A 12437-nucleotide genomic window follows, 5' to 3' on the forward strand; every position below is an offset into this window, starting at 1 on the left:
TTTCAAAGCGATGACCTAGGTAACTTGACCTTAATCCTGAGCTAACTATGGACTCTTATTTATTCGGGATTACTATTACATTTGCATAGGTGAGGGTTGGCTCAATAGCACCGACTCAATAAGACTCCCATTTCAGGTGTAAGACAGGATAGATAGCTGGGGACATAGGGTGCAAGAGGGAATTCACTCCTACCTGCTTTAGGGTTAGTAGAGAGGTTGTTCTGCTGATTCTGAGGCTTGAACAAGAGATCGCGCCCTCTCATACAGAGAGGGACTCGGTTTTGTTGATTGGATCACAAAACAATTGTTCATTAGGGGATCAGTGGGGACTTAAGGAACAAGAGGTAATTTCGGAGTAAAACAGAGATTTGACCAAACCCTTATTACGAACAACCTGTGAAGGGTTAACTTACTAATCATGGTTATATCAAGTGGACATAATATATCTAAGTTCAATTATGGGCTTTAGTGGAGTGACCCATTAGTTGACGAATGAGGTTAGATCGATCTAATGGGTTTAGCCGATTAATCTTGAATTGTTGGAGCCCGTAGCTCTATGAGGTTCCCTATGAGCTCGAAAATGGATTAGCTCTAGCATGATAAGTTAATTTGAAACGTTCAAATTAGAATCAAATAGAATTGGAGAAAATATATTTAAATATGATTTAAATATATGAAGATGAATTTGTGTAGAAATTAATTTAATATTGGATATTAAATTAATTAGAATTATTTAAATTGTTTAAATAATTATTTATTAATTTTATTATGAAATTAATTTATGAAATTAATTTATAAAATTAATAAATTTTAATTTTAGAAATAAAAATAGAAAAACACACACAAAAAAAAAAAAAAAAAGGAAAAATGGGTTTTTCCATCCTTATCTTCAACTAGCTCATTAGGAACCCACCACCTTCAAGCTTCATTAACGAGCTGCATCCCATGCAGTAAATCAACGAGCTGCATCCCATGCAGTAAATCTCTTTGCATGATAGTCTGTAATATATTGAAGAGATTGGAGTGAAGTTGAGGTTGAGCAATCGATAGAATTTTTCTAAATTTTTTTTTAGAATAAGGTGTTCTTCAATGGTTGTTACTTTCTCCATATTCCCTTTGATTTAAGCTTATTTTGAGTCCCACAACTCAATCTAGAATACCAAGAGAATAGTAGGGAAGATCTTGTGGTGGTCTACACAAAGATTTGGAGGAATTTGTAGATAGAAATAAAGATCTCAACGGTTCGACCAAGGTATGTTCTTGAAACCCAAACTCTGTTTTAGCATGTTTATGTTTATGCCAAAATTAATGAATTAGTGTCCACTACGTGCTAGTGTCGATCCAATTTATGTGACTTGTTGAATAAGTAAGTCTAGTCTTATAAATAATATAGATACATTAGACTTCCAATAGCTTAAGCATAATGTATCTTAGACATGAAATTTTGATGTTCAACATCTTCTTCTTTAGGATAATTCTCTAAAGATAATTTGAAGTGTTGGGTTAAGTGTATTGACACTATTTAGCTCAATCCATTTAATTTTTTTTTTTTTTTTTTACAACTTTATGCTTTGACTAATATAGTTGAGGGATTTGTGTTTCATTTTGTCAATCTCAACACCTAGGATTTTCTTTGCTTGACCTAGGTCCTTAATTTCAAATTTCTTATTTAGTAAGGACTTAACTTGATTGAGATAGTAAGTATGTCCTCTACATATAATAGGAGGTAGACAGTACTTGATTGAGATTCTGTTGGCGGCTAGTAGCATGTCGTCTACATACAATAAGAGGTAGATAGTTTTTATGAAGAATGTTGAATTTACATACACACAAGTGTCATAAATGTTTTGTAAAACCAATTTTTTGAATGAACTCGTAAAATAGATAGATTTATTAATAAGCAACCCATTCCTCCTTTTTTATATAGCCAAGTGGTTGCTTTATGTAGATTGCCTCATTTAGTAATCAACCTAATTTTAATCCTAGGTTCGATGCTTTGAGGGATAGAAACAACTGCCCAAGTATCATTCTTAGTTATAGACTCTATTTCTTCATTCATGACATCTATCCATCTTATAGCATTTGACCCACTTATAGCTTTTTCAAAGGTTTCTGGTTTTAAATATGTTTCAAGACCAATAACATTTAAAGCAATGGACACATAGTCTTTTTAATATCTAGAGGATTGATGACTATTCATTGTCTCTAGCAAATGAATAATTATGTAAATTTTTCCTCTTCCTCAACATCTTTAGCATAGAATCATGGTCTACTACTAATACTTCTCTTCCTTAGAAGTGGATGAAAGCTCCACCTCAATTTCAGTGTTAGTTCTAGTTGGGTTCTAGTGTTATATCCTTCGAAAGCATATACATTCCATTTTTAATTTTCTCTAGGAGGGACACCACATTATGAATCCTTTACCCCCATTTTGGATCCTTCAAACCCTCCATGAAATCTACAACCACAAACACATAAAAAGTGTAAGTTCAAAAATATTTAACATTTATTATGTATCATGGTGGTCTTTTCATTCCTTACTTCTTTGTTGATAATTTTTCCTTTTTTACTATTTGTCTTCAAAATTCTGACTCAAATTCTCACCGACTCTCTTAATATTTCTACTCAATACTTATTTGAAGGACTTTCTGCAACGTCTCCCAAGTTATTCTTTGAATTACTATTTCTACTTAATATTTTTCTTATTTGAAAAAATTTCTGCAATTTATTTTATCTACTAATAAGAAAAGGCCGACTAGATAATAACCCGGCCAGGCCAAGACCACAAAACAAATATACAAATAACTCTAGCCTCATCATTCAATAATACATGTTAGATCCATACATATATCCATTGCTCAAGCTATACTTTACTTAAAATGTCAAGAATATGAAATTCGTTGACGTAATTAAAGTAAGTGTAGAAATTTTTAAAATTTATTATGTATCATATTTTTGGTAGCCTTTTCATTGCTACTTCTTGATGTTTCTTTCTTATTCCCTAAAACACACAAAAAGGAATATGTTGTTTTTTTTTTCAATGCTTACTTCTTTTTCGTAATTCTTTCCCCTTTTATTACTTGTCTTCAAAATTATGACTCAAATTCTCAATGTGTCTCTCTTTTTATAAAGTTGTTGGGTTTTCTCGATATCTCAAAGTAGTTCCTCTATATTTCTTTTGAATCTTTTTCCTTATTTAAAAAATTCATTTCATTTCCGAATTTTTTTCTTCATTGGACTGTACTAGAGGCCGTTGTGGAACTAAAAAATCTTTTTCTAATTTTAAAATCCTTGAATAAGTATGGATTAAAAATTTATGGTTTAGACATAAATCTAAATTTACATAAATAAATTAAAATTTTAAAATCTTGAAACTTTAAAAAAATATTAGATATAAAATTGAAAATTCGAAAAAAAGAAATTTTAGAAACTTATTAGTTCACGGACATAATAGACACAAATATCAAAATTAAAAAAAAATCAGTAATTTAATTAAGTGAAAAATATTTTATTTGTGATTACGTTTTGGTCTAATTTCCATTTATCAAGTTACAATTTTATTATTAAACTAAATTTTCATTTGGTGTCTAAGTTTCAAAATGTTCATTTTGAATTGAGTTTGTTTCTCATTTAATTCTTTAAGTTTCAAAAATTGCATTTTCAATTTTTTTAAAAAAAAACACTTTTGGTTCTTAGAATTAATATCTACGAATTAATATAAAAAAATTATAATTCATTAATTTTTACTAATTTTCTTCTATTAAAATAATTCTAAAATGTCATTTCATAGTTATTTGAAATTAATTAATTGAAAGTCGTCAGTAAAAATGAGTAAAAAATCGAGAATAAAAATATAAAATAATAAAATATAGAAGCCAAACAAAAAAAACCTATTATGTTAAAATTTAGTATCAAATCTCAATAAAAATTAATTCAAAGTATAAATATTATATTTCAAAACATATGTATCAAAGGTCTACAAGCTAAGAACCAAAAGATACTTTCCCTCTAATCAATTGAGAAATCTTACTGTATCTAACCGTGAGGATTTGGTGGGTACGGATCAAACAAATAGGGACTTCGGGAGATCAAAACAGAAGTATAATAGAACTGAAAAAGTGAATTTTGGCTGAGAGAAAAGAGCAGAAAAAGACGAGAAGGACGAGTTTCTTCGCTATTTCCAAAGCTCTGATCACAATCTGTGAATATAACATGTCTTGGGTCTTCAAGTCTCTCCAAGCGACCGATGATGATACTATCCCTGCCGAATCGCAGTTTAACGGTTCATCTTCGGAATGCGTTCGTTTCACCACCGCTGATCCTTCTGTAAAAGACGATTTCTCCGCACTCGGTGAGACGCTGAGCCGCCAGTTTCGCGGCTTCGCCAACTTTCTCGCTCCACAACCGACGACGGCGGTCGTTCCTCCCGACGATTCTTCCGATTCGAGTTTGAGTTCTTCGTTGCCGTCTCAAACGCTTCAAGGAATTCGTAATGATCTCGCAGAGATTGGCGGTGGCTTGAGAAACAGCTTCTCGATGCTCTCTGTAAATAGCAACAAGGCCGTTGGAGAGATTTCCAGGTTTGCTTCTAACTTGTTGCCGTTTCCGAGACGTTCTATCGATAATGAAGAGGACGAAGACGAGGTGATTGATGATACGCCGGGAATCACCCATGAGGTTCTAAATTTTGTTAACGATATTTCGTCGCGGCCGGAGTACTGGACAGATTTTCCTTTGGCGCTCGATGAAATAGGTAAATCCAAATCCTCTTGCTCTTAATATTCGTGATAAAGCTGAGTAAAATATCTGTCGCTGTTTAATCATTGACCAGTGAATTTGGCATATACAGAGATTAGGATAAGAACATCGCGTCTGCAAATTGTGTACTATTATATTAAACTAGAGGTTGTTATTAAGAGCAAATAGTATGCTCCTTTTTCTTTTTCTTTTTCTTTTTTCCTCCTCGTTCATGTGGTTTGTTTGTTTGTTTTTTCCTTCTGGTTTTCCTTGTATGAGAATTAGTTCATAATATTATGAAGCCTAATTTACCAACATAATTGTGTTTGATGCTGAAATCGATATAGTATATGAGAGATTAGTTCATAATATTATGAAGCCTAAGCAATAAGCACTCGTCTGAATCTGGATGTTTACTCTCAAGAATCGAAATCCATGATCTTTGGAGCTTTTTCAGGGAAGCACATGTAATTGTTTCCATCAAGTTGGTTATTTCCCGTTCCTCATTGTGGGACAAAATCTATGGGTGCCTTCCTCTTTATTGCTTTTTCATTCTCATTTAATGTTTTCATATAGCCTGAGGATGTAGGTCTGATACCTCCCATATGGGTGAGCTTTCAATTAATTATATAAATACATCAACTATAATGAAGATGCAACTTAACCTTTGCGTTAATTGGAATTGATAATTGAGTTAGCATCAAAATCCATTGAATATTGATAACTTTATGTCAATCACTGCAAGTGTTCTTTTGGTAGTGGTAATTATTGATAAGTTATATTTCACATTTGGGCACTTTGTATGTGCATCTATTGTATTGATCAGCATCTGGTTATCATTAAGTATTAGCATAATACTTTGATTAGCTTTATTGCAGATTTTGAAATGTCTGACGTTCAAAGAATGCACATTTCAACTGTTGAGCAATTGGTTCCAAGTATATCAGCTCTTAAAATAAAGCTTCAGAGTTCCATGTGCAATGAAATATTCTGGATGATGTATTTTATACTGTTGCTTCCAAGATTCGATCAATCTGATTTTGAGCTTCTAGCAACATCTGAAGTAAGACTTATTTCCCTTTCTAAATTCTAATACTCTGTTTTTAGGTTGTTTGCAGTTCATTATGACTTGTGACTTGTGAGTAATGCTTGCTGCTGCATTAAAGCCTAAGTGAATGTTTGGATTGTCATGTTCAAAATCGTTCCAAAACACACATTTAATCACTCAAAACCTAAGAAGCACGGATACTTTAGTTTGGTTAGTATGTCCATGTCCGACACGTGTTGCACACTTGGACACTCCAACACTTGTTGGATACCTATCGGACTCTTGTTAGTACAACAAATGTGTTATACATACATAGAACACTTGTTGATTAGACTAAAAACACATATGACAATAATAATAAAGTTAAGTTTTTTTAAGCATATAAATGCATCAATCCATTAACTTAAATTCTTTTGCTATAAAAACGATATATATTTGTAGAAATATATATTTTTATGTGTGTCCTTGCCGTGTCGTGTCCTAGATTTTTAAAATATGGCGTGTCACCGTATCTGTGTCTTGTATCCGTATTTGTTCTTCTTGGCTCAACCAATTCAAAGTTTGATTTTACACTTTTAAACGTAATTTTCATACTAATTTTTTTTTAAATGATTTTGAAAATGACAAAAACTATTTTAACCATTTCAAATCACTCAAACATGTCATAACTGAAATTGCTTGAGGATTTTTTTTAATCATAAAGTGAGTTTGGAGTTACTCCATAATTTTGGCTCTTTCTCTGCTGAGCTAGGAATCATCTTGTGGCTCTTTCTGACCTTTCTATCCCATATCTTGTAAATTGGGTGTAGTGTGGACGTCGTTACACTACACATTTCTTGCTTTTATTTGCGTTGTGTGTTTACTGTATTCCAATTTCCTCGTATACTTTTATCTGTTTTCCTTTTCTTTCCTTTAATATCATGCTAGAATGTTACAATTTTCTTTAGCCAAATGGAATTGATCCAAACTTGCTGGTTTAGTTCGATCTTTCTGCTCTGTTGGTCTGATTTACTTCAAATAATTGAAGAACTAATGGTTACATTCAGTTTTCAGTTTGATAGTTAAGAAAAATGAAACCGGACCATTTATTTAGGTCTATATTAGAACTCTAGAAACCAAAAAACTAAATAATAAATTATACAAAATTTAAAGGTTAAAATCATTAAAATTTCAGTTTACTTAAAGAACCACGTAGGTGAACTGAAAAGAATTAACCAGTTAGATTCAAACCAAATCATACTTTTTGATGGTTAAATTCAGTTGTAGTGCATAAAATTATCTAGGATGTAGGATTAAATCTATTTGGACAAAAACAGTCCAAACTTAAGTGATGAACACCCGTCTACAACACATGCTCCTGTAGTTATTGCAATCTATGGTGTGACGACGAATTGATTACATAGAATGATTGGTTGGATTTATACACAACTTAGTACGTCCATGACTTAACATAATTAGAGGGAAACAATTTTAATTACATTAGTTCTGAATCTCTCCTGTTTGGAGTTTATGCCATACATATATATTTTAGAGCATGAGAGAAATCTTGAAATTATTAAGATTACTCAAGAACATGATTTGCATCATTCTAAATCAATTTAATGTTAAGTTTTGCACTTTTATATGCAATTTTCATAAAGGATTAAAGGCATTTTACATCAGTCATTTTAGAGTCACGATGTACATCTTTATTCAGATGCATTTTACTTGAAGTTTAAGATTATAAAAGTGACGTATTTATTCTTTTTTTTTTTGGGTAGATTGTGGAAGCAAGAAACACACTTGATAAACTCCAAAGAAAAGAGAAACCACAGGTGAATTCTGAGGATACTTGTGATAACAATTTGGCTTGTGGCACCCAAAGGGAAGGAAATATGCAATCTCAGGAAAAACCAAACTCCACTCAAATCATTGAAGGAGGTGAAGGATTGAAAACTCAGGATGGAAATGGAGATGGAGATGGAGAGACAAACAATCACTGGTCGGAAAAGGAATACTCAAATGCTTGTACAGATGCCAAAAGAAGGTTTAGGCTTGAAGGTGTGTCATTCAGTGATATAGAGGATGATGAGAGATCTTCATCAATCGAGTCTAGTGGTTGGGTTCAGCTGCATGAGAATCTCACTTGGAAGCAGGACAGAGATTCAGAAAGTGGGGGTTCAAGTGATTGGTTTGATGTGGATGAATTTGATTAGAAAAGGTACACACCTTCGTATTTCCCCAATCTCAATCCAATTTTTTCTTGTTTTTATTTTTTTCCCCTTAAAATGTTTTCGAGTAAAAGAAAACCTTTGCTTTTCTTTACGGTAGAGTGGCCGCAAGGCTTTTAGTTAGGTCTTAATTTATCTTCCCTTTGGTTATTTTGAAGGATAAATTTTGTGCATATGGTTGGTTTTCTTCATAAGGTATTGGGGTTTTTTAGTTGAATTTAACAATTCCCCCAAACTCATCTTAATCTGCTTTAAGTGGGATCGATAAATTAAAACGTTAATTTGATTTTCTATTTTGAAAATAATATCTAACTAAACTTTGAAATTGTTAAATTCACTTTTTTCATGTTTAAAATCACTTTAAAACATGCATTTATTTACTATTTAATTTTTCATTGCAAGTTTTGGTTATAAAGGAAATATCTTTAAAAACTAACTGTGACTGATAATAAATAAAGAAGAATTTTGGAAATATGTAGGTTAGAAAACAGTCTAAATCAAAATTTAGTCTCTGTATTTTTAATTAGTCCATAAACTTTAGTATTTAGTAATTTAGTTCTACTATCAAATTTGTAACAATTTAGTTAGAATTAGATGTCAGTTTTTATTATTTTATGATGAAGATACTGTATTTTGTAGAAAATATTGAGAGTGTATGCAATAAACCTCATTAAATTTTAGTACTAATTTCTATAATATAGATTAAATGATTACAAATCTTAAAATAAAATGACTACAGAAAGAGGGGTGTGTGTGTGTGGTGGACAAAGACTTGCGTATCTTACCATCCGGCATAATGCCATAACGGAATTGATGCTTCCAGCGGCTGCGCCTGTTGGCACTCCAACGATTCAAATTTCACCGATTTGTCTGTACAATAAGATTTAGACTGCACATATATTTCAGTGTACAAATTTGGTAAAAAATAAAGGCACATGTTCTTGAACAAAGTGATAAACATCACTTAGCTGCATCTTCTACTTTCCTGCTTAATTGAAGCAGGACGGCAGTAGCAGTCCTTTGCATAAAAATGCTAGCACAATATAGAGGACGATCATAAAAATGAGCAACAACGAACATCTGCAAGCAGGATTAGGGCACTCTGAGTATTGTTTTCTCGTTTTCTATGCGTACAAAATAAAATTATGGGCATAAACCATGATGAATTATGGCTATTTGATCCTTAAAAAGGAATTTTGGGATCGAAAATTATTTTGAACGGACATTACATCAACCACTACAACTGAAATAACTTTTAGTACTAGAAGTCTTCTTTCCTTCCAAAATTTGATACGTCATTAAATGATATATTATTTTATTTCATTGATCCGATTCTTATGTTATCTTTAAATACTTCATTTATGGAAAACAATGAACAAAGACATCATGAAAAAAATTTATTGATGACCGACTCGAATATATTAAAAAGACTAAATTTATGCTAATCCAATCATGAGTTAAGTTGAATTCTATATGATTTGATAATAGTCAGTCATACCTATTTTGAGGCACATAACCAAACTTAAAAAGGCTTAGTATCATGATACTGCATAAGTTAAATTTGAATGCAAAACATGAAAGTAGACTCCATCGTTTGTGTAATGCATGAAGTGACTTCCGAAATAGCCTTATATGTACTAGTTGATATAATTCAGGCTAATATTTTCTTAATTGATTGAGTTATACAAAATATATGAATATGGTCAAAGATACTTACGTGAGTTTAAAGTTTCTCCACCACATAGTGTTTCTGTAGCGACGTGATTGCCTTCTAAATCCAACTGCATTTCCTTGAATGTTTGTGGTTTTCTCGACCAGCAAAGCTAAGCGATCACCTCTCTCCAACACTTTCTCAATATTATCTATCATCACATTCCTCACCTGCGTCAAATATACCAATGTTTGATGAATTTCTATTTCGGCGTAATTGAAACACTGTAAAACCATATACTCACCCAATGTGAACAAGTTTTCTTTAAAGACAGTTATTTTAACCATAATAGTATACTGAAACTGAAATATAAACATTATGTTTTGTATCAATTTCACGTAGATTAATAGCAGTTCTAAGAGATGAATTTATATCAAAATCGCCCACAACAAATATTTCTTTAACGTACTCTGATGCTAATTACATTCATTGCTAAAGAGTATAGACAGTAAGGACAATTAGCTCGAGTTTGGAAAGCACAGGGGACCAATGTTTCAAAAGATAATGGGATGGACAACTTAAATAAAAATAGAGTCCAGCAAGCAAGTTTCTGAACTTGTGCGACTTGGTTCACCTAACGGTTTAGCCTATTCGCATTTGAATCATTAGGAATATTCTTATCTAACATTGAAATCTCTCTTATGTATTACGATATAGCTAATTAAATCAATTGTTCAGTACCGGAAGAAAACAGTTATGACTATCAGTATTAGCTACATTTTGGAAAGCACTAGAAACCGTTGTTTCAAATGATCGATAGGATGAATAATTTACTTAGTTCAACTTCAAACAGATTTTTTTTAGATAATTTTCTGAACTTGCCTGATTCATTTCACCTTTTAAGCGGTTCAGCCTATCGGCATTTGGATCGTTTGAAAAATGGTCCATCTGTTGGCTTAGAACCCTTGAAAATTCATCGTTCATGGCATATGCAGGAGCTGAGAGAATTGTACGAGCATAGGTCTTTACAAATCTTTGATGAATGTCTTCGAGAAATGCAAAAGGAATTCTCCCTGCACAAATATGTTATCATTATCATCGTTTAATGAGAATGGAGCTCTCTGATCAAGTTGGCAGTGAAACTACAAACTTAGAGAATAGTTTATCTGCATAAAATGTTTGCTTCAGTAGAAGTAAAGAAAATTTCCAATCAACACAAGTAGATTCAAATTAAGAGCAATCAAACTTGATCTAAAAACCTGCCAAGAGTTCAACAAGAACTAAAGCAACGGTAATGTAATGCATCATATACTGTTTACAAGAAAGATATTCAATGTCGATAAGTTTAGCTTTCGAAGTTTGAAACAAATTATAATTTGATAGCATTAGTTTCAAGGAACTAAACTATCAAAAGGAAACCAACCAAAAAACGCTCTTTCTTGTAGAAGCATTCAATGGAATTTGCAAGCAGCATATAAAATCTTGTCCATAACTTTTTTCTTGAAATTCTCCATCAAATCTGGGCAAGAAAGAAGATTCATATGACCGGACCAATTCTTTACTTTCTCAACATTTATATGGCCTAAAGAGTGAAGTAGATGCCATTAATTATACAGACAGTTAATCAAGAAATGATTTAAAACAAATGCACCCGAGCAAACAGTTTCTTATATCCTCAAGAACATTGAAAAATTCAGTCAACAGAATTATAACACAAGCAGAGAACGTCCGAATTTTCGGTTAAAAATAGAACAATGTACTACGCTCGTGATAATAGCACCCACCGTTCTTACACATCCACATGGTTTGAACAAACAGAAAGAAGAAAAACGAAGTCATCATAATTTTTCACCAAATCTCCAAGCTACAAAAGCTCATTGGCAATTTTAAGGGACAGAAATCGATGCATAGAACTCAGAGTCGCTTACAGAAGCATCACGTTGTAAAAACCACCAGAAAAATGGCTCTCAAAAGTCATTTTCGATCCTCAACTCTCACGAAGAAAACCTATTATTATCTCTGTCAGGAATCGAACCTCAACGGCTCGCCGGATAGGAATTTTGAAATAAGTTGCAGAAAAACTCAAATCATAGAAAAGGCTTACTTCCGGAGGCTTCATCGGCCATACAAAGAACGGTAAGGCCATCAGTCTTCTTGATGTGAAAGATATAGCGATCATGAGAATAGGAAGCATTGCTATCATCGTCTCCCTGCTTCATCTTCTCCATGATCTGCCTCGCAATCGTGCTCGCATTGGTCTGTGTAGCGCTGAACTCTGCCAAAACAACGTGTCCTCTGGCGACCATTCCATAAAGAATCCCCATCGCTCCTCTTCGCAGCAAAAAACGTATAGGTTTCGAGACCAAGCAAAAGAAGAGGAGGTCGGAGGTCGGAGGCCAGAGGCCTCAGAAATCGGAAACCGTAGATAATTTGGCAGAGATCGTTTCAGCCGAAGGAGAGAAGATTAAAGATATCTGTTCTTTGAAGAGGCCAGCCGAGATTTAAGTGTCTTAATTTTGGAAGACAGATCGGGGAAGCGGTGAGTTGGAAATTTAGCGTCGTAGTGCAAAGCCAATGGCGTTACGCGATGCCCGTCGGGGGTTTTCCCCGAATTTGGCGGGAAAAAAAAGCTTTTATATTTGCGTTTGTAATTGAGCGGCAACATCGGGATTTCCTTTTTAATAAAGTAAATGAAACAAAAAAACAAGACAAGATAGAAATATAGTATTAAATTTCATGACATGTCAATATTTCTATCCCTACGTTTCTATAGGTTTGATATCAATATGAA

The 12437-nt window shown here is 32.9% G+C and overlaps 2 protein-coding genes across 3 annotated transcripts; one reads left to right on the forward strand and one right to left on the reverse strand.

Moving 5' to 3' along the window:
* The first annotated feature begins 3985 nt into the window (after nt 1-3985).
* LOC120072199 lies at nt 3986-8883 on the forward strand. Of its 2 annotated transcripts, XM_039024610.1 has the most exons (4): nt 3986-4753; nt 5616-5800; nt 7546-7985; nt 8735-8883. In XM_039024610.1, exons 1-3 carry the CDS (start codon nt 4213-4215, stop codon nt 7978-7980), a joined length of 1161 nt encoding a protein of 386 aa, XP_038880538.1. In that variant the 5' UTR covers nt 3986-4212; the 3' UTR covers nt 7981-7985; nt 8735-8883. The 2 variants fall into 2 exon arrangements, with proteins under 2 accessions (XP_038880538.1, XP_038880537.1); XM_039024609.1 differs by lacking the exon at nt 8735-8883 and having other exon boundaries at nt 3987-4753; nt 7546-8166.
* A 53-nt stretch (nt 8884-8936) lies between these two features.
* LOC120072200 (vesicle-associated membrane protein 711-like) lies at nt 8937-12236 on the reverse strand. The gene is made up of 4 exons (XM_039024611.1): nt 11751-12236; nt 10529-10719; nt 9713-9876; nt 8937-9075 (listed from the first exon to the last, which is right to left on the reverse strand). The coding sequence occupies exons 1-4, from the start codon at nt 11968-11970 to the stop codon at nt 8985-8987; spliced, it is 666 nt and encodes a 221-aa protein (XP_038880539.1). The 5' UTR covers nt 11971-12236; the 3' UTR covers nt 8937-8984.
* Between the last annotated feature and the right edge of the window lie 201 nt (nt 12237-12437).

The sequence above is a fragment of the Benincasa hispida genome, chromosome 2, assembly GCF_009727055.1.
Source record: "Benincasa hispida cultivar B227 chromosome 2, ASM972705v1, whole genome shotgun sequence".
In the NCBI taxonomy this organism is placed as follows: Eukaryota; Viridiplantae; Streptophyta; class Magnoliopsida; order Cucurbitales; family Cucurbitaceae; genus Benincasa; species Benincasa hispida.

What these genes read in the sequence shown, in the direction of transcription:
- LOC120072199 (XM_039024610.1), top strand. Translation starts at nt 4,213, where the DNA reads ATGTCTTGGGTCTTCAAGTCTCTCCAAGCGACCGATGATGATACTATC. An exon ending in TTTGGCGCTCGATGAAATAG is followed by an intron (nt 4,754 to 5,615) that starts GTAAATCCAAAT and finishes GCTTTATTGCAG; the next exon opens with ATTTTGAAATGTCTGACGTT. An exon ending in AGCTTCTAGCAACATCTGAA is followed by an intron (nt 5,801 to 7,545) that starts GTAAGACTTATT and finishes TTTTTTGGGTAG; the next exon opens with ATTGTGGAAGCAAGAAACAC.
- LOC120072200 (XM_039024611.1), bottom strand. Translation starts at nt 11,970, where the DNA reads ATGGGGATTCTTTATGGAATGGTCGCCAGAGGACACGTTGTTTTGGCA. An exon ending in GGCCGATGAAGCCTCCGGAA is followed by an intron (nt 10,720 to 11,750) that starts GTAAGCCTTTTC and finishes ATATTTGTGCAG; the next exon opens with GGAGAATTCCTTTTGCATTT. An exon ending in TAAAAGGTGAAATGAATCAG is followed by an intron (nt 9,877 to 10,528) that starts GCAAGTTCAGAA and finishes TATTTGACGCAG; the next exon opens with GTGAGGAATGTGATGATAGA.